At 39.5% G+C, this 22,877-nt stretch overlaps 1 protein-coding gene across 1 annotated transcript in view; it reads left to right on the top strand.

Annotated features, from left to right (window-relative positions):
• ARHGAP26 (Rho GTPase activating protein 26) overlaps positions 1 to 22,170 on the top strand; it is a 467,460-nt gene extending 445,290 nt beyond the window's left edge. The window contains exon 23 of the mRNA XM_075856546.1: positions 19,735 to 22,170. Within this exon, the coding sequence (XP_075712661.1) occupies positions 19,735 to 19,823 (89 nt within the window). The 3' untranslated portion in view covers positions 19,824 to 22,170. The remainder of the gene's footprint in view (positions 1 to 19,734) is intronic.
• Positions 22,171 to 22,877: the final 707 nt, after the last annotated feature.

The following is a 22,877-nucleotide window of genomic DNA, read 5'->3' as shown; positions in this document are numbered from 1 at the left end:
ACCCGGTGCTTTAATTACCTTGGTTGCCCTCCTCTTCACCCACTCCAGTACAGCTATAGCCATCCTATGCACAGGTACCCAAAATTGAACGCAATGTTCCATGTGTGGTCTGACTAGTTTGTACAATTTGTGTAGAGGCAAAAAGTTGTTCTTGTCATGTGCAGCTATGCATTTTTTGATGCATCCCATGATTTTACTTGCCTTGGCAGCTGCTCCCTGACACTGGTTTCTTAAGTTTACTGTTTGCCACTGAAAGGGAATAGGGATATTGGTAGTTTTATCCAGTATTTTACTATGACCTGGGTGAGAGAACTCGGATGTACAGTTAGGTCCGGAATTATTTGGACAGTTACACAATCTTCATCGTTTGGGCTCTGCATGCCACCACATTGGATTTGAAATGAAACAACTGAGATGCAATTGAAGTGTAGACTTTTCAGGTCTAATTCAAGGGGTTGAACAAAAATATTCTGTCAAACGTTTAGGAGTTGCAAACGTTTTTCTACACAGACTGCTCATTTCAGGGGCTCAAAAGTAATTGGACAAATTAACATTACCATAAATAAAATGTTTTTTTTAATACTCTGTAGAGAATCCTTTGCAGGCAATGTCTGCCTGAAGTCTTGAACCCATGGACATCACCAAATGCTGGGTTTCCTCCTTTGTGATGCTTTGCCCGGCCTTTACTGCAGCTGTCTTCAGTTGTTGCTTGTTTGTGGGTCTTTCTGTTTTGTCTTGAGCAAGTGAAATGCATGCTCGATCGGGTAGAGATCTGGTGATTGACTTGGCCATTGCAGAATATTCCACTTCTTTGCCTTAAAAAACCTCCGGGGTTGCTTTCGCAGTATGTTTTCGGTCATTGTCCATCTGTACTGTGAAGTGACATCCAATCAACCTTGCTGCATTTAGTTGAATCTAAGCAGAAAGTATATTCCTGAACACTTCAGAATTCATCTGGCTGCTTCTGTCTTCAGTCACATCATCAATAAACACTATTGACCCAGTGCCTTTGGCAGCCATGCATGCCCATGCCATCACACTGCCTCCACCATGTTTTACAGAATATGTGGTGTGCTTTGCATCATAAGCCGTTCCTAGCCTTCTCCATACTTTCTTCCTCCCATCATTCTGGTAAAGGTTGATCTTCGTTTCATCTCTCCAAAGAATGCTGTTCCAGAACTGGGCTGGCTTCTTTACATGTTGTTTGGCAAAGTCTAATCTGGCCTTTCTATTTTTAGGCTGATTAATGGTTTGCGCCTTGTGGTGAACTCTCTGTATTTGCTCTCATAAAGTCTTATCTTTATGGTAGACTTAAATACTGATACACCTACTTCCAGGAGAGTGTTCTTCACTTGGGTAGATGTTGTCAAGGGGTTTTTCTTCAACATAGAAAGAATTCTGGGATCATCCACCACTGTTGTGTTCCATGGACGTCCAGGCCTTTTGGAGTTCGAGATCAACAGTGCGCTCTTTTGTTTTTCTTTCAAGAATATACCAAACTGTTCATTTAGCAACTCCTAACATTTGTGCTATCTCTCTGATGGACTTCTTTTTTTTTTTTTTTCTGCCTAATGATGGTCTGTTTCACTTGCATTGAGAGCTCCTTTGACCTCATGTATTGTGTTCACAACAACAGCTTCCAAATGCAAATGCCACACCTGGAATCAACTCCAGACCTTTTACCTGCTTAATTGATGATGATGGATTAATGAGGGAATTGCCCATGCAGCCCATTAAATAGCTTTTGAGATAATTGTCTAATTACCTTTGGTCCCTTGAAAAAGAAGCAGCTACATATTAAAGAGCTGTAATTCCTAAACCCTTCCTCAAATTAGGTTGTGAATACCCTCAAATTAAAGCGGAGTATCTGCATTTTAAGCCCATATTTATTATATAACTGTAGATTCAATATGTTTTGGTAAATCGCAAAAATGCCAAAACTTGTGTCACTGTCCAAATAATTCTGGACCGAACTGTAAGTTGTACAATTTAATTAATTTGTTGTTAGCAGTTGGGGACACGACATCTGAGCTATAAGTCCTCCAACAACAGTTCATCAGTCAAGGATGGTATAGATCTTTGCCATTTCTCTTCCACTGGGGATTGGGTTGATGAGATTCTGGTGCTTATACACCATGAATCTTCATCTTCATATTCATTGCATAGCAGTTTTATTTCCACAATGTATAGCACTGTTATTAGATTACTTAGTGTATGGAACTGGTACTTGGTCAATCTATGTGGGTATTTTTGGAGCACTGTATACCCTATATGTAAAGCTATTGTCAACCTTATAGCTTACCATTTTTCGACTTTCTAAATATTGTGTTTAAATGTTCAGGCATGGTGATCCCCATTGTTAGACTCAGTTTCTATTTTGGGGAGAAAAGTGGTATTGACATAGGCATTATGGAGCACTGCTACTTGGGCAGTGTGCAGTGTATTAGTTTTGCAGTATGTGGTGGGATGGCAATATAGCATTGTTATTTAGGCAATTGTATGGTAGTAGTATTATTTGGCCAATGTATGGCACTATTATTTGGGCATATAGCATTCATAATTATGGTCATTTGAACACTGTATACCATATGGTGGTGAGGTGCCCACAGATGCTGCACATGGCATAATCTAACATAAGGCCGGCCCTGGTATTCAGTATGTACCAATAACTACCGTGAATCCTTAACCCTTTAACGACATGTCACGTACTGGTACGCAGCAGCCGTTAAGGGGAAGTAGCGAACGGGCTGAGCTTGCTCCATACATTGCAACGGGCGGAATCAAGCGATTCAACGATCGCCGCTTAAAGTCTCCGAGGGGGACTAATAAAAAAGTAAAAAACCGTTTAATACAAATTTTTTGAATGTTCCAAAACAAATTAAATATTAAAAGTAAAAAAAAAAAAAAAACCTTTTCCCATTTTTTTTCCCCTAAAGCAATGTTAAAAAATCGCTGCGTCCAAACTATCACAATATAGCATTATTTAACCCACTCGGTGAACGACGTAAAAAGAATATATATAAAACATGCAAATTGCTGTTTTTTTATCACCTTAGCTCTCCTAAAAAAAGGAATAAAAAGTGATCAAAATGTCGCCTAAACCCCAAAATGGTATCGGTAAAAACGACATCTCACCCCACAAAATTTAAGCTCTCACACCTCTAAATTGATGGAAAAATAAAAAAGTGATAGCTCTCTGAATATGGAAACACAAAACATTTGTTTTTTTGTCAGCAAATAGTTTTATTTTTTTAAAAGTGGTAAAACATAAAACAAAACATAAATTTGGTATCGCCGTAATCGTATCAACCTGTAGAATAAGGTGAATATGTCGTTTTTACCGCCTGATGGACGCCGTAAAAACAAAACCCCCCCCAAAAAATGGTGTAATGGCTGTTTTGTGCCCATTTCACTCCACATATAAACTTCACAGATTCCCAGTAAATTATGCGGTATAATAAATGCCATGAAAAACTACAACTTGTCCCGAAAAAAACAAGCCCTCATACGGCTATGCTGACGAAGAAATAGAAAAGTTATGGCTTTTGGAAGGCGGGGAGGAAAAAACTAAAATGAAAAACTCAAATTGGCCTGGTCTTTAAGGGGTTAATGTATTTAACTGTGACATTTGTTCCATCGGATGCAGCAGCTGAATGAGCTAAACAAACGTTGTTTATGACTGGTGTCCAGGGGTTACATTCATAAATACTTTGTCAACTTTAGGGAGCCTTTCTCTGCTTCCTGCTTGTGACTGTCCCTTCAAGCTCAAGACCTCGGCAGCCGCAAGACTTCCATTACTGCTGTACGGGCTGTGTCGGGTGCTGTATGTACACAGATCTTTTTCACTTCTAGTGGAGAATACCTCAATACATATAGAGTCCAATGGAATATGCCACAACTTCTTCATTTTTGTTGGATACTATAGGAATTTGACAGAATAGAAATCGTGGCATGCCATCTAAAATCCTCGGTATACGGAAGTACAGCAGAGGCGCTGTGTACCTCTATGAAAGCCCAATAACCGCTCCGTACAAAAGAAAGACGTAATCTGGCCATGTGTATGAGGCCTAGTACACTGGGACATGAATATGCTACAGACACTTTCGCCTGGCACTAGGGCTCTTGCACTATTCAGTTCATAGTTCTCTACTTGCTCAGTTCTGCATTGGAGCTCAGGAAAGATGCCAGAGAGTAAAAAAAGTGTTTGAATGTCCTGTTAAGTTAAAATGATTGACTAGACATTCGCCTCTTTTTACGAGCTTTCAGTTGAGATGTGGGCCTTTCAGTCTTTAGGCATTACAAAGGGAATGGAGTGGGAAATCATGTCTTTTCGTGTGCCAGGGCTGGATAGAACCTTTTGATGACAAGAAAGCATATTATTTTTATTTGTTTTCCTTTCATTTGAAGCCCTCCTATATAATGGTCCTCTCCTCACTAACAAGACTTTCTAGCTTCCCAATGCGGCTGTTGTGCTTTGTGTTATTGCCCTATGCATTAAAGAGATAATTACGCAGAAAGAAGAAAAGGTCACCGCTCGCGCAAGTGTCTAATTTCCTCTGCCTGTGTAATTATATTTGTAGCCTTGTACAAAGAGCAAGGCATTGCTCCCCAGCTGATGCCAATCCAGATTTTCAGCTTTTTCGCCTGCCTTTATCAGAAGAACAAATTTTCAGTACTCTGACGGAGTTGTATCTTTATATGCATTTATATTGGTTAAAGGATATCAGAATGCTTCTATTAATGCATGTTTATATCAATTAAATGTTGAGTAAGTAATAGGTGCTGGTTTGGAAGTGGCACAGAAATTCTACAAAGTCCTTTCTGATTCCAAAATGTATCTTATAACTTACCAGTTTTTGATTTAATAAATATTGTGTTAAAATGTTCAGGTGAGTTGATTTCCTTATTACGATCATTTTTAATTTAGGTGAGTAATTGCAGAAGGAACTGATCTCGTGAACGTTAGTATTTTATTCATCACAAAAACTGCATTCGTTTCTGTCCTTAAACCAGATTCTAGTTTAAGCTCATAGTTGTACTTGAAATTATTAGAGTGTGGGAAACAATGTTGGACATTCCATTCCAGAATCCTGGGCGTTAATATGGAGTCGAGCTCCCTTTTACGGCTATTATAGTCTCCACTCCTCTGTGAAGGAGTGTGTTTGTGGGAATTTGTGCCCGTTCAGCCAAAAGAGCATTTGAAAGGTCAGACACTCAGCTTTCCAATTCATCCCAAAGGTGTTGGATGGGGTTGTGGTAAAATTCCTCCTCACTCAACTCTTCAAACCATGTTTTTATGGACCTTGCTTTGTGCACATGGGCAGAGTCATTCTGGAATAGGAAAGGGCCTGGCCACAAAGTTGCAGCATACAATTGTCTGGCGTGTCTGTGTATGTTGTAGCTAGACCACTTATTGTCCTTCACTGGCAATAAGAGGTCTAGCTCAAACCCTGAAAAATAGTCCGATGCCATTATACCTCTTCCACAAAATTTTACAGTAGGCGCTATGCAGCCAGGAAGGGGCAGCTGCTTGACCATGGAAGCTCCTGACGCACAATTCTTCTAGAGGCAGTTGTGATACAACAGGTGATATTATATATTTTTACATGCCACAAATTTCAGCACTCGGCAGTCTTACTCTGTGAGTTTGTGTAGTCGTCTTGGCTAAGCTGCTGTTAATGCTAGACGTGTTCACTTCACAATAACAGCACTTGGAGTTGATTGGGGCAAATCAGAAGTTTCCCAAAGGGACTTGTGGCAAAGTTGGCAGTCTATGACAACGCCGCTCTTAGTCACTGAGCCCTTCACTATGAACCATCTCACAAGCAATATTAACGATGGAGATTGCATGGTGGCATGCTTGATTTTATACACCGGTCTGCAATCAATCTGGCTGAGACGCCTGGAGTCAATCATTAGAAGAGGTGTCCACTTACTTTTGCCCATATATAGTATGTGTGTGTGTAAATATAATAGAAATACTGCCATTAAAAACACTGACTGGTGTAGCCAATAACATTGTTTATCTCATTTACAATGGCACCTGTCAGGGGGTGGGAAACTATCTGGAAGCCCGTGAACAGTCCTTGAAGTTGATGATTTAGAAGCAGAAAAAATGGGCAAGCATAAGGCTCTAAGCGACTTTGACCATGGCCAAACTGTGATGCCAGATAACTAGGTTGTCCAAAACAGCAGGTCTTACCGGTATGCAGAGGTTAGTACCTACCAAAAGTGGTCCAAGAAAGGACAACCGATGAATCGGCAACAGGGTCATTAATGCCCAAGGCTCATTGATGCATGAGGGGAGTGAAGGCTATTCCATCTGGTCCGATTTCACAGAAGAGTTAATGTAGCACAAATTGCTGAAGAAGTTAATGCTTGTTATGATAAAAAAAAGTGTCTTGCTATGTTTTGGGGAGCGGTCAGATTGCCCATGCTGACCCCAGTCCATCACTGAAAGTGACTAGAATGGGAATGTGAGAATCAGAATTGAACCGTGAAGTAATGGAAGAAGGTAGCCTGGTCTGATGAATCCTGTTTTATTTTACATCATGTGGTTGACCGAGTGCGTGGATGACCTGGGTAAGAGATGGCATCAGAATGTATTATGGAAGGAAGGCAAGCCAGCAGAGGCAATGTGATGCTTTAGGCAATATTCTTCTGCAAATATTTGGGTCCTGGCATTCATGTGGATGAATTTTATTTGTAGTATTTGTTGTGCATTTAAGGTCCCATTCACATTGTGTTTTTGGCCCACATTTTACGTATAAACTGGAAAAAGTAGTATCTCCACTATACCTCGGACCACAGCACACATCTTCACTAGTATCCAAAAAGTATTTATTCGTTATTCATCCATGTAAGACAGCAACGTTTCGACCTGTAAAACATGTAGGGTCTTTCTCAAGCCTGACCATAAGTCTAAACAACCCCTCTTAAATACATAACAAGAGTACCATCACATGATTCCCAAGCTCTAATTGTATCCAAAATGAGCAATAATTATTATATACTATTATATATTACTAGTATAGAAAACCTGTTACATGGGTTTGCTAGCAAAAGGAATGATAACTATTTATAATTGTGCTCTTTGAGAACGATGTTGTTCATTACAGGCTTGTCTTACTTCAGGGTTTTGCCTTGTTTTGGGAATTGGTTTCTCGTTGTTCCTTGTGTTTACTCTGCACTCATAGCTGCTCTTTTTATTCTCTGAGCCAAATATATATATATATATATGATGATTATCTCTTTTATAAGTGAGCGTGTTCACACGTACCAGCTAAGGGACAATCCTGAAAATCAATATATATTATTGGATAACTATGCCTGCAATTCGCTTTTGTAAAATAATTGTGTCTTGGTATTTTTTGGAGATAAAGGAATTGCATGCACAGTAATTCCTTAATTACTCCTAAAAAATAATTTAAAAAAATCGTGAATCAAATCAAAAATCGTCCATAGAGTTGACAAAAAAATCTAGATTTTATTTTTTTGCAAAATCGCCCAGCCCTACACACACTGATAACTCTAAGTACAGATAATGTAGCAGATGTCACCTGCAGTCCTATGTAACATCGCAGATAAGTGACAACTTATAATATATATATATACAGCATAATGCCTCCCCTTACCTGTCCTATACAGTATAATGCCCCCCATATAGTATAATGCCCCCTCAGTATCTACCATATGACCAAGTGGGCGTTGTACAGAGGAGTGTATGATGCTGACAAATCAGCGTCATACACTTCTCTCCATTAATTTACACTGCAGATAGCGATATGGCTATATCGTTATGTGCAGTCACATAAACACACTATAACGCTACTCATGTGTCATGACAATGAATATACATTACCTCCAGCCAGGACGTGACGTGTATTCATTCTCCTGACCACTTCTGTAGCATCTCTGTGATTTACAACACAGCAGGCGTAGTCTCGCGAGATTACGCTGTAAGCGGTCATTCACAGCGAGATCTCGCTGTGCTACGCTGTAAATCACAGAGACGCTACAGAAGAGGTCAGGAGAATGAATACACATCACGCCCTGGCTGGAGGTAATGTATATTCATTATCAGGACACTGCAGTAACGTTATAGTGTGTTTATGTGACTGCACATAATGATATAGCTATATCGCTATCTGCAGTGTAAATGAATGGAGAGCAGTGTGTCACACTGATTGGTCAGCGTCATACACTCTTCTCCACAACGCCCACTTGGTCATATAGTAAAGCGCGCCCAGTTGTCCATTGAGAAACTCATTAACATAAAGCTAATATAGGTCATAACTCCGTCAAAAATTATCCTTTTTCTAAGAAAAAAACACTGCTGTAATCTACATTACAGCGCCGATCACATCATGTACAATATAGGGCACTTATAATGTGGTGACAGAGCCTCTTTAAAGCTGTGTGTTTTTTGGAAGTGCTGCCTCCCTGTCTATTTTTCGATTGCCCAGTATTGAGGACCATGGACCTGGTCCTATTGAGGCCTGCACCCACTTGTGGTCCGGTGCTGTAGAATTTTTCTTGTTTACACAGACAAATAGAGGCACAAACAACAGACAGACTGAGCACTCACAAGTCCTTCCTCACAGGCTTCTTGCAGGTCAGGCTGTGGGCGGAGCTAACTGCCTCGGACACCACGTCCTTTTCAAATACATATTAGATGTACAGGTGTGTACATAATATATACGTCATAAAAACGTTATTATAAATCTGTATATTGCTATAAATGCATATATAGTGTCTAAATAGGCAATACCCACAGTGCATCCCCAAATTATCAAGATCCCAATCTGTCACGAATCCCAAGGAGACAGACTCACCACATTATACGAATCATCGGTGTCCAGAAGCTTTACTGCGCATGTCATAGACAGACAGGCTGCAGCAGTCAAAGCAATCCACATAGTTTACTTCGATATAAGGGAATACTTGTAGGAAAATAGAAAAGTTTCACATCACAATAAATGGAGGAAGGCAAAGATATATCAGATTGTAAACATTATTACAATGTGTGTAAAGGACGCTACAACGTAGCAACAGTGGTCACATGACCTAAATGAACCAATTGGTGCCCAGGAGCAACCCTTTGTATACAATGTCACAGATGGCCATAACACAACAAAGTTATTCCAAAGAATTGGCTTTAAAATCCAAGATTCAGGTCAAAGGGAAAATGGACATTGTGACACTTATCCCCTTCATGAGAGAAGCGTTACAAACATTCAAGGTCGCGTCTGACATATGTACCACCTATAACAGGTAGAAACACATTTGGAGCAATCCCATGCCGCCCGTGTACACCTCAGAAGCCATTCCCTGCATTCAAATATGGTCACTAGCACTAGATCATTTAACAAAATCCTACTGTGTGTTGCAGATCCATACACACCAAAAAAAAAAGGGGCGGAAACATCCTCACATCTTAGATGATCTATATATCCTGTCTTGCTCATTATCTCCAAAGTGGATTTCGATCCAGTGTGGCGAGCATGTCCCTCTAGGTCCAGCCATGCATTGGTATCTATTTAGATGAAAAAAATATATATTGTTGAAGAACACCCCAATATATATATATATATATATATATATATATATATATATATATATATATATTTATATTGAAGAAAGTCCCACAGCACTCCGTGTTAGTGAAATAAATGGTGGTTTATTAAGCCAGCACAAGCTGCAACGTTTCCGTCCTGCTATAGGACCTTTATCAAGCATTGTATATACACCATGTTCCAAATTATTATGCAAATGTTATTTTTCGTTGATTTTCCTAAATAGTCGATGCAAATGACAGTCAGTATAATCTTCAAGCCATCAACCGTTGGAGTATAATGCAAATTTTATTGAACAAATCTCCTAATGATAACAGATTTTTTTTTTTTAGAAGTAAAAAACTCAAAATGCACTGTTTCAAATTATTATGCACAACAGAGATCAAAACATTTTAAAGGTTTTAAAGAGAACTAAAATGGTAATTTGTTGAATTTGCAGCATCAGGAGGACATATTTACAGAAATCAAAAGCTCTTTCAATCAAAAAAAACTTAGCAGGCCAAGTTACATATTAACATAGGACCCCTTCTTTGATATCACCTTCACAATTCTTGCATCCATTGAATTTGTGAGTATTTGGACAGTTTCTGCTTGAATATCTATGCAGGATGTCAAAATAGCCTCCCAGAGCTTCTGTTTTGATGTGAACTACCTCCCACCCTCATAGATATTTTTCTTGAGGATGCTCCAAAGGTTCTCAATAGGGTTGAGGTCAGGGGAGCATGGGGGCCACACCATGAGTTTCTCTCCTTTTATGGCCATAGCAGCCAATGACACAGAGGTATTCTTTGCAGCATGAGATGTTGCATTGTCATGCATGAAGATAATTTTGCTACGGAAGGCATGGTTCTTCTTTTTGTACCACGGAGAAAGTGGTCAGTCATAAACTCTACGTACTTTGCAGAGGTAATTTTCACACCGTAAGGGGCCTACCAGCTCTCTCCCCATGATTCCAGCCCAAAACATGACTCCGCCACCTGCTTGCTGACGTCGCAGCCTTGTTGGGACATGGTGGCCATTCACCAACCATCAACTACTCCATCCATCTGGACCATCCAGGGTTGCACGCCACTCATCAGTAAACAACACGGTTTGAAAATTAGTCTTCATGGATTTCTGAGCCCACTGCAACCTTTTCTGCTTGTGAGCATTGTTTAGGGGTGGCCGAATAATAGCTTTATGCACACTTGCAAACCTCTGGAGGATCCTACACCTTGAGGTTCGCGGGACTCCAGAGGCACCAGCGGCTTCAAATACCTGTTTGCTGCTTTGCAATGGCATTTTAGCAGCTGCTCTCTTAATCCTATTAATTTGTCCGTCAGAAACCTTCCTCATTATGCCTTTACCTGAATGAACCCGTCTGTGCTCTGAATCAGCCACAAATCTTTTCACAGTACGATGATCACGCTTAAGTATTCTTGAAATATCCAATGTTTTCATACCTAGTGCAATACCTTGGACAATTTCACGATTTTCGGCAGCAGAGATCCTTTTTCTTTCCCATATTGCTTGAAACCTGTGGCCTGATTAATAATGTGGAACATCCTTCTTAAGTAGTTTTCCTTTGATTGGGCAAACCTGGAAAACTAATTATCACAGGTGTCTGAGATGGATTACAATGATCCAAAGAGCCCTAAGACACAATTCCATCCATGAGTTTAATTGAAAAACTAATAATTAAATGTTTGACACTTAAATCCAATGTGCATAATAATTTGGAACACTGTGTATTGTGTATGTGTGTGTGTGTATATATATATATATATATATATATATATATATATATATATATATATATATATATATACACATTTTTTTGGAATATCGTCAAAAAGTTTAATTTATTTCAGTAGTTCAATTCAAAAAGTGAAACTCATATATTATATAGATTCACTACACACAGAGTGATCTATTTCCAGCTTTTTCTTCTTTTAACCCCTTCCCTCTTTAGCCACTTTTGACCTTCCTGACAGAGCTTCATTTTTCAAATCTGAAATGTTTCACTTGATGTGGTAATAACTTCAGAATGCTTTAACCTATCCAAACAAATCTGAGATTGTTTTTTCTCGTGACACATTGGACTTTATGTTGCTGGCAAAATTTGCTCGATACATTCAGTATTTAATTGTGAAAAACACCAAAATTTTGCGAAAAATTGCAAAAATTAGCATTTTTCTAAATTTAAATGTATCTGCTTGTAAGACAGGCTGTTATACCACACAAAATAGTCGCTAATTAACATCCCCCATATGTCTACATTAGATTAACATCGTTTTTTGAACATCCTTTTATTTTTCTAGTACGTTACAAGGCTTAGAACTTTAGCAGCAATTTCTCACATTTTCAAGAAAATTTCAAAAGGCTATTTTTACAGGGGCCAGTTCAGTTGTGAAGTGGCTTTTAGGGCCTTATATATTAGAAACCTCCAAAAAATCACCCCATTTTAAAAACTTTGCCCCTCAAAGTATTCAAAACCGCATTTAGAACGTTTAACGCTTTAGAATTTACAAATTTCATTTTTTGTTGTTGCAGAAATTCATTTTTAATCCATTTTTTTTGTAACACAAAGTTTTACCAGAGAAACGCAACTCCATATTTATTGCCCAGGTTCTGCAGTTTTAGGAAATATCCCACATGTGGCCCTAGTGTGCTAATAGACTGAAGCACTGTCCTCAGAAGCAAAGGAGCACCTAGAGGATTTTGGGCCTCCTTTTTATTCGAATATATTTTAGGCACCATGTCGGGTTTGAAGGGCTCCTGCGGTGCCAAAACAGTGGAAATCCTCCAAAACTGACCGCATTTGGGAAACTACACCCATTAAGGAAATTATCTATGGTTATAGTGAGCCTTTTGACCCTACAGGTTTATTGCAGAAATTATTGGAAGTAGGCTGTGAAAATGGAAATCTACATTCTTTCAAGGAAAATGTAGGTTTAGCAAATTTTTTTTTTTCATTTCCACAAGGACTAAAGGAGAAAAAGCAGTGTAAAATTTGTAAAGCAATTTCTCCCGAGTAAAACAATACCCCATATGTGGTAATAAACGGCTGTTTGGGCACACGGCAGGGCTGAGAAGGGAAAGAGCACCATTTGGCTTTTGGAGCTCAAATTTAGCAGGAATGGTTTTCGGAGGCCATGTCACATTTGCAAATCATCTGATGGACCAAAACAGTGGAAACCCCCACAAGTGGCCCCATTTTGGAAACTACACCCCTTGAGGAAATTATCTAGGGGTATAGTTAGCATTTTGACGCTGCAGGTTTTTTGCAGAAATTATTGGAAGTAGGCCGTGAAAATGAATATCTACATTCTTTCAAAGAAAATGTAGGTTTAACTAATTTTTTCTCATTTCCACAAGGACTAAAGGAGAAAAAGCACCACAAAATTTGTAAAGCAATTTCTCCCGAGTAAAACAATACCCCACATGTGATAATAAACTGATGTTTGGACACACGGCAGGGCTCAGAAGGGAAGAGCGCCATTTGGCTTTTGGAGCTCAAATTTAGCAGGAATGGTTTGCGGAGGCCATGTCACATTTGCAGAGCCCCTGAGGGGACAAAACAATGAAAACGCCCAAAAAGTGACTCCATTTAGGAAACTACACCCCTTGAGGAATTCATCTAGGGGTGTAGTGATCATTTTGACCCCACAGGTGTTTCATAGAATTTATTAGAATTGGGCAGTGAAAAAAAAAACTCCCTTTTCTTCAATAAGACGTAGCTTTAGCTCAAAATTTTTAACTTTCTCAACAAATAAAGGAAAAAAAGAACCCCAACATTTGTAAAGCAACTTCTCTGGAGTACGGAAATACCCCATATGTGGTCATAAACTGCTGTTTGGGCACATGGCAAAGGACAGAAGAGAAGGAGCACCATTTGGCTTTTGGAGCACAGATTTTGCTTGATTGGTTTCTTGCCACCATGTCGCTTTTGCAAAGATCATAAGGTACCAGTACAGTGTAAACTACCCAAAAGGGACTCCATTTGTGATCTACACCCCTTGAGGAATTAATCTAGGGGTGTAGTGAGCATTTTGACCCCACAGCTGTTTCATGGATTTTATTTGAATTGGGTAGTTAAAATAATTAAAAAATTTTTTCCAATAGGACGTAGATTTAGCGCAAAATTTTTCATTTTCTCAAAAAACAAAGCAAAAAAAGAACCCCAACATATGTTAAGCAATTACTCCTGAGTACGGCAATACACCATATGTGGTTATAAACTTATTTTTGGGCACACGGCAGGGCTCAAAAGGGAAGGAGGGCCATTTGACTTTCGGGGTACAGATTTTGCTGGATTGGTTTCTGGGCGCTATGTAGCATTTGCAAAACCCCTGTTAGACCAAAACAGTGTAAACCCCTCAAAAGTGACCCCCATTTTGGAAACTACACCCCTCAAGGTATTCACCTATGGGTGTAATGAGCATGTTAACCCTGCAAGTGTTTTGCATAAATTAGTGTGCACTCGATATTGCAGAGTGAAAATGGGATTTTTCAATAGATATGCCAATATGTGGTGCCCAGCTTGTTTCACCATAACAAGACAGCTTTCTAATTATTATGCTGTGTTTCCCGGTTTTACAATTACCCTACATGGGGCCGTAATCTTTTGCCTGGACATTTGACAGGGCTCAGGAGTGAAAGAGCACCATGCGAAATTGAAGCCTAATTTGGCGACAATTGCAGAGGCTCAGATGGGAAATAATAAAAGAAACCCACGAGAAGTGACCCCATTTTAGAAACTACACCCCTCAAGGCATTTATTAAGGGGTGTAGTGAGCATTTTCACCCCACAGGTCTTTTCCATAAATGAATGCGCTGCGGATGGTGCAAAGTAAAAATTCAATTTTTTACCCAGATATGACATTTCAGTGGCAAGTATGTCGTGCCCAGCTTATGCCACTGTAGAAACACACCCCAAAAATTGTTAAAAGGGTTCTCCCGGGTATGGCGGTGCCATATATGTGGAAGTAAACTGCTGTTTGGGCACACTGTAGGGCTCAGATGGGTGGGAGTGCCATTTGGCTATTGAAGCGTAGATTTTGCTTGGTAGTAGTTTTGTTCGAGTATTGCTGGGGTTTCCGTTTATAATGTGGGGGGCATATGTAAGCTGGGCAGAGTACATCAGGGGCATAGTCAGGTGGTATAATAATGGGGTAAACAATAAAATAATCCATAGATGTGTGTTACCCTGTGAAGCAATCCTTTCTGCGTAGGCCAGTGTCGCACTGATAAATGGTGTCTTTACTTATCCCCCTTTTGGTCCACACTTCGCACTTTTGCAGTTTGGGGAATTTTTCTAGGAAGTGTTGTCCTGGTATAATACGGGCGCCCTCGCTTCTAGCAGATAAGTTTGGGCCCTCCTGTTCCAGATTCCCTCATTTTAGGGCCCCGATAAATCGCCTCTTGAAACAGATGAAATGTTCCCCTCGGACCTGCACAACTGCATATTTTTTTATTTCCTGACTTATTGGAGCCTTAACAAATTTTATTTTTCATAGACTTAGTGGTATGAGGGCTTTTTTTTTTTATTTTGCGGGACAAGCTGTAGTTAATATTGGTACCATTTTGGGGTACATGTGACTTTTTGATCACTTTTTATCCTATTTTTTGAGGGGCAAGGTGATTAAAAACAGCAATTATGGCATCGTTTTTTTAGTTTTTTTTTGCTATGTGGTTATAAATTACATGTTACCTTTATTCTGCGGGTCAGTACGATTACGGCGATACCTAATTTACAGCACTTTTTATGTTTTACAACTTTTTGCACAATAAAATTACTTTTGTAAAAAGAATGTATTTTTTCTGTCTCCGTGTTGGTTGTGAGAATTTTTTCTTCGACGGAGCTGTATGAGGGCTTGTTTTTTGCGAGATGTGCTATAGTTTTTATAGGCACCATTTCTGGATACATGCGACTTTTTGAACCCTTTTTATTTAAATTTTTTAAATTTTGTACAGCAAAGTGACCAAAAACCCAAAATTCTGGCATTTTTTACGGTTTTTTTTTTTACGCCGTTCACCGCGTGCAATAAATAACAATATTTTTATAGTTTAGGCCGTTACGGTCACAGCAATACCAAATATGTATGGTTTATTTTATTTTTTTCAATAATAAAGGACTTGATAAGGGAAATATGGCGATAGTGTTTTATTTTATTACTTAAAGAGTCTCTGTCACCATATTATAAGTGCCCTATCTCCTACATAATCTGATCGGCGCTGTAATGTAGATAACAGTGGTTTTTATTTTGAAAAACAATCGTTTTTGACAAAGTTATGAACAATTTAAGATTTATGCTAATTAGTTTCTTAATAGACAACTGGGCGTGTTTTTACTTTTGACCAAGTGGGCGTTGTGAAGTGAAGTGTATGACGCTGGCCAATTAGTGATCTTGAAACACGCCGTTGATTTATTTATACAGTTAAAAATATCTCTATCACGGCTGCGCCCTCGATCATTCCGCTTTTTACTCCTATTTCTTGAATATATACAGCAAAGCTATAGTAGCTTTCGGACCGCAATTTGGGCTGCAACCGTTCACCTAGGTAGATCCTTGGACACGCTTTGGATGTTATGCTCCCAGCATAACACCACAAGGTCAGCATAATTGACCACCGTCTCTCATTCGTTTGAGACTACTGGTTCAGGCACTATGTGCGCTTTGTTTTCTCTTTTTCTCCTATATTGTGACTTCTAGGCATCTGTCACAAGCATCCCATAGGCTATTATGTCATTAGTTTTATGTATACATTATGAAAATCTATTAAAAAAAACCTCATGACTTCTACATTTAACAGATGCCTGTGATGTATGCCATGCAGTGGCATGTCACCCATAGGCTCCCAAGTAAAAGAAAAAAAACAAAAAAAAATTTATACTGCACGGTATAAGTTGTTTTTCTTTTTTACAAAATCCTGTGGTATATGGAATTTTGTGGTCTACTATGCTTTTTCCATACTTGACATACATGCTAAACGTACATGTGAACAGGGCCTAAGGCTCGTCTTGGGTCAGACTTTTAGCCATAAACCTAGTTTGCTATTAATTGTCATATTTTTCTATTAACCCCTTAGTGACCAGCCTATGTTAGGCCTTAATCACCAAGCTATTTTTTACGTTTTTCTATCGTCTCATTCAAAGAGCTATAACTTTTTTATTTTTGCGTCGACATAGCTGTATAAGGCCTTGTTTTTTGCGGGACAGGTTGTAGTTTTTTAATAGCACCATTTTGGGGTAAATATAATTTATTGATTAATTTTTATTGACACTTTTTTTTGGGGGGTGGGGATAGAAAAAAACCCAGCAATTTCCCCAATCTTTTTTGCAGCCTAAATTTACACCGTTTACCATCCGATATAAATAACACAATAAATAGCTTTATTCAGTGTGTTCTTACGATTGCAATGATACCAAATTTATATTGTTTTCTTATGTTTTACTACTTTTTCACAGTAAAAACACTTTTTTTCAAAATGATTTATTTTTGTGTCTCCATATTAGAAGAGCCATAACTTTTATCTTTCTGCCGACACAGCTGGATGCCGTTTTTTTTTTTGTTTTTTTTTTTTGCAGGGACAACGTCGTTTTTATTGGTACCATTTTGGAGCACACGTGACTTTTTGATCACTTTTTAGCCCATGTTTTTTTAAGGCAAGATGCACAGAAAACCGAAATTCTTGCATTTTTTTTATTTTTTACTGAGCGGGTTAAATAATCTCTTTATAGTTGGGGTCGTTATGGATGCGGCGATGCCAAATATGTGTAGCTTTTTTACTTTTTGTTTTTTTCATTTTTTCATAATACATTTTATTAAGAAAAAGGGGAAAAAGTGGGTTTTTATTTATTTATTTTTACTTTGGATTTTTATTTATTACATTTTATGAAACTTTTTTTTAAACTTTTTTATTAGTCCCACTAGCGGAGTTTACCTGATCGCTTTTATAATACATTGCATTACTTCTGTATTGCAGTGTATTACTGCCTGTCTGTTCAAGATGGACCGGCATCTGCTCGGCCATGCCTTTGGCATGGCCTATCAGGCATTAACTAGAGACAGACCCGGGGGCCACTATTAGGCCCTCGGCTGCCATAGAAAACACCGGCACCCTGCTATCATTTATCAGGGTGCCGGTGGGGTGAGAGAGGGAGCCCCCTCCCTCCAAAATTACTCAGATGTGGCACTCGCTATTGAGCCATCTGAAGGGTTAAACTAACTGGATCGTGAGAGCAAGTAGATTTAACTGCTCCCAGCGGCGTTCATTTATTCAGATTCAGCGCCGTAAAAAGGCTACAGCATATGAATAAACCCTGTTAGTGGCTGCCATAAAAACACTAATGGGCGGTCACTAACGGGTTAAATGTGTGAAAATTGTCCAGAAATCTCTGCAGATGAACTCCAAAACTGAATCTTTGTTTTTTCTGGCATAACTGGAATATCTCATTAATGAATTAGGGTCTGGGTCTTTGAACTCTGGGTCTTGAGCGGTTACTGTTGCAGCAAACCTAGGGTCAGATATACTTATGTGGTTATATCAGGCACTAAAATGTAACCAAATCCTTCTCCCTTTCTTGAGAATGGTCATTAATTTATGTCCAGAATGGAGTATAGACTGATTAATCTTCGTCCACACAAAACATAAGAGTGTTTTAGTAACTTATTCCTCTGATATATGGAAAAGAAAGCAGTGGCGTAAAATGTATCTAGAGGTCTTTCTAGGTTAATAAAATAAACTAAGGCAGTGACCCAGATGCTGTGTTGTAACAGATGATCAGTGCTGAAAAGACAGACTTGGTCAATCCAAATTGAGTTTTAACCTCCGTTTTTGTTTGGGTTTAAAAAAAAAAGACCTATTTTCTTAAACAAATCAGTGTTCTCCAGCAGCTCAATGGAATTACTTACCAAGTTTCTGGATTCTGTAGACATATAAATTAGCCAAAGTCAGACTAACCAGAGCTTAAAATGTATTTTTGTGCATAAAACAGTTCATAAAAGTGCAGCGTTCCCTCTCTAGTCTAAATTCATCCAGTCCATAGTTGGCTAGACATTATCACACACATATTATAATATTCTCCTGGTGTAATTCTACTTTTAACATTGCAATCCTGTATTTACAATTTAATATTGCCAATGTGTATAATTAAATCAAATTATTTATTTAATAGAATTAGCAGGAACAGTACATAGAACACATGTTTACACATCTGTTTTCTTGCTACCACTGATATTATGGTATACAGTATTCACAATGCGGTCAAATTGCGTTTTATGATTTAACCACACCGTGTGAATAAAGTCTACTGTTTTTTCGTGCCTTGTACTATTTTTTTTTTGGGCAATTTTCGTTACTGTAGTACAAATGGCACAGTTTTGCCGCAATTTTCATAACCTCTGCAAAACTGCGCCATGTTTACTGCAATTATAAAAAATCGTTCCAAAAATGTGTGATGTGTAAAAAAAAAAAAAAAGAAAAAAAAGCCGTTACCCTACAAGAGGGGTCAAGAGAGACCAGTGAAGAAGAGACATAGAGGACTGAAGAGATGGAGCGGGGGTTGGAGAAGCACGGGTTGGAGAAGCACTCACCAGTCTGGGGCTCTGTACAAGGACCTGACTGGTAGGTTGGGTCACATGGGCATGATGTCATCAAAGGTCCTTTAGGCCAATATAAAATAGCATCAACTCAGGCAAATGTGGTGCGGGGGGCCCGGTCGCCATTGCGACTGCTGTGATCCCTATAGCTACATCATGGTCTTGCGTGTCAGAGACACGCAAGACCCACTTTAACTGAACTGGTCAGTCCCGCGAACTTGACCGATTCAAGTTGTAATGCTCTATATACAGAATACACCTGTATCTCAAGTAATTTTTAATAAGAAGTATTTTGAAAGTTGCCCCAATCACACTAATAGACAAATTTATTTAAAAAAAAAAAAAACAAAAAATAAAAATTTCTTGTTGATGGTCAGAATAGTGTAGCATGCTGCATTATGATATACAATAAAAAAAGAAAAACCTGTCTGTGATGGATTTAGTAAAAAAAAAATTTAAGTAGTTTATCTACCGTATATAGTTTTGTTTTGTTTTTATTTTGCCTTTGCATTTTATGTTGCTATTCGATAACGTGAAATTAGCAAGACGTTAATACCTTTATTTCTCCCATGTAGTTCATCCATCGCAGGAGCCAGGCTGGTTAGAAGGGATGCTCAATGGGAAGACTGGACTTATCCCTGAGAATTATGTGGAGTTCCTATAGCTTTATGTTCTGCCAGCAATCCTACGCTTTACATGGTATCCATGACAACAGCTGATGGTGTTGAAGATTATCTCTCTATGCCTCCGCGAATTACAGGGTGAAGGACTTTTCACTACCTGTTGCAGTAAAAGTGTGTGTGTGTGTGTGTGTGTGTGTGTGTGTGTGTGTGTGTGTGTGTGTGTGTGTGTGTGTATAGCTCTACATGTTTGAAATGATTTATGATGGTGAAATGTCTACAGAAGTGTGAGCATTTTTTTTTTTTTTTTTATATATAATTTCAGCAAGGGACCATTATATGTTTACTATTATTGTATTGTTTTAATCCACTGTACCGTGTAACCACTAAAAGTCAACAATACGTATACTCTGCCAGTCTGGACTAAACCAAGCATATTGCAGGCTGCTTGGGCAACATTATTAGAGATTTGTAATGTGTTTTTTATATATGCAAAATCAAACTCTGAGTGCAGATTTTAATGCTACCACACTTAAATCAGTTTTAAAGCTCTACTTTATAAAAATGTGTATCGATGAGCAAGATGTGATGAGAATAAGTAACAGTTTTCCTACCAATTTGTTTTACCTATGCAGCTATAGGTTTTTCGTTTTTTGCCATTATTATTCAAGTGAAACGGGTTACACTGCAAAAACGCCAGTGCTTATCCAGGTTGTGCTTTATAGACTGCCCCAAGCAAGGTGACTGAGATGGAAAATCTTCACACAATGTAAGCAAATAATTCTTTAAATAGCTGAAAGGAGGTAAAAGAGCGGCCACGTTTTTCTAATCACATGCAACTTCTTTAGGATACCTGAAAGAGTACTATACCACGTCTGTTCCTTGCAGAGCAGCACATTTTAACATCACTTTGAATTGTTAATTTTAACTGAATTTGATAAGTAAATAGTTTTGCCTACACAGATTAATATATTTTCAATCTAGTAATCTACACATGGTAGACATTTAAAGATATTATAAGAAAAAACACTCCTCCTGTGTTTATGAGGGCGTTAAAGACATGGTTGGCCCAGTAGACTAGTTGGTAAGTGTAATTTAAGTACTGTCCTGATAGATTTTCATATTCTTTTAAGTAATTCTTCTCATCTGTCTAGCCTGACATAGCAGGAGTATCGTAGGAGGAACAATTCTGGATTGCTAGACTTTGATTGGCAACTTGGAGAACAATTGAGATTATAGAGGACTTTTGGTCCATTTGCTTAAAACACTGATTTACACGAGCGTGTTCGGTCCGTGATATACGGGCCATATGTCGGCAGTATTTCCCAGACTGAACACACTGCAGGGAGCCTGGCTCCTATCGTCATAGTTATCTATGACGTTAGGTGACACTGCCTCTCTGCGGGACAACTGTCCCATACTGTAATCATGTTTTCAGTATGGGACAGTAGTTTGACGGGGAGGCAGGGACAACTAGTGTCATTGAGAACTATGATGATATGAGCTCCGCTCCCTGCACTGTGGTCGGTCCGGGAATTGCAGCCGACATGCGGACCATATATCACGGACCGAACACGCTCGTGTGAATCCAGCCTTAGAGATAATTTCAAAGCACCTTACATTGTCACAAAAATTCAGAACTATTGCTTTAACCAATTGCCATTTTTCAGTTTATCCTTGGGTTTGTTCCAAAATATAAGCTGAAAATGAGATACTGAGACCACGCAACAAGGTCTCCTCCAGAATTATTGTGACGTGTCACACACATCCTGCTGACTGCATCTTAGTTGATGTATGCCAGTAAGCCTTATGCACACGACAGGGTTTCCCGGCCGTGTGATGGCCGTTCAGAAAACATCCATCACACGGCTGCAGTATGAACAATAGACCCCTAATGGAGCTATTCAAACGACCGATTTTTTGACGGCCCTGGAAACCCGGCCGTCAAAACATGGGGCATGCCCTATTTTCGGCCGTTATTACGGCAGTCCGGCTCCCATAGATGTCTATGGGGCCGGATAATACATGGCCATCACTTGAATGTTCTCCAAGTGGCGGCTGTGTCTTCCGTCGCTCGCTCTCTCCTTCTCCTCCTCACAGTGTGAAGTGCATAGGAGGCGGAGGGTATGTCTTTTGCTCCCTGTAGGAGCTTCGGCAACGCTGTGGCCGGGGATTGGGGATTCCGCTACAGCAGAAGTTGCTGACTTCACTGTGTCCATATATGGACACAGGGAAGTCAGGGACTTCTGCGGTAGCGGAATCCCCGGCGATGTGGCCGGGGATTTCGCTCCAGGAGAAGTCCCTGACTTCACGGTCTTCATATATGGACATTGAAGTCAGGGACTTCTCCCGGAACGGTGGCGCTATCTACAGACCTGTAGGGGGGGTGCCATCAATGGGGGGGGGTGCTGTGTAGAACTACCTGCAGGGGGCTGTGTGCCTTTACCTATGGGGGGGGCTGTGTGCCTTTACCTATGGGGGGGGGCTGTGTGCCATTACCTATGGGGGGGGCTGTGTGCCATTACCTATGGGGGGGGGCTGTGTGCCACTACCTACAGGGGGCTGTGTGCCGCTACCTACAGGGGGCTATGTGCCGCTACCTACAGGGGCGCTGTGTGGCATTACCTGCAAGGAGCTGTGTTGCACTACCTACAGGGGGCTGTGTGGCAGTATCTACAGAGGGCAGTGTGTGGCATTCTCTACCGAGGGAAGTGTGTGGCAAATATTTACAAATTATATTCATCCGATTTTAAAACGGACAGGGGAAAAAACGGATGTAAAATGGGTCAAAATCGGCCGTTAAAAACGGCAACACGGCCCGGAAAGGATGCAAACCGGCCGGGAAAAATGGCCCAAAACGGCCGATTTTATCGTCCGACACTCAGACCCTGTCGTGTGAATAAGGCTTAAGCCATTCTGGTTTGTTTGTTTTTTTAACACATTTTAACTAGTCACAGTCAAATGAGAATCTATAATCTATAGCTAAAGTAATGAGTATTTGTCACACATTTGCTTGGTGGAAAGGCAAAAAATTTATGGTATAAGCATCCCAGCTTTTAATGAATAAATGATTAGATAAAGTTTAATTCCATCAATCA

Source organism: Rhinoderma darwinii, chromosome 3 (assembly GCF_050947455.1).
Source record: "Rhinoderma darwinii isolate aRhiDar2 chromosome 3, aRhiDar2.hap1, whole genome shotgun sequence".
NCBI classification, from domain to species: domain Eukaryota; kingdom Metazoa; phylum Chordata; class Amphibia; order Anura; family Rhinodermatidae; genus Rhinoderma; species Rhinoderma darwinii.
The sequence above is the reverse complement of the archived record's forward strand: the minus strand, read 5'-3'. Positions and strand labels throughout refer to the sequence as shown.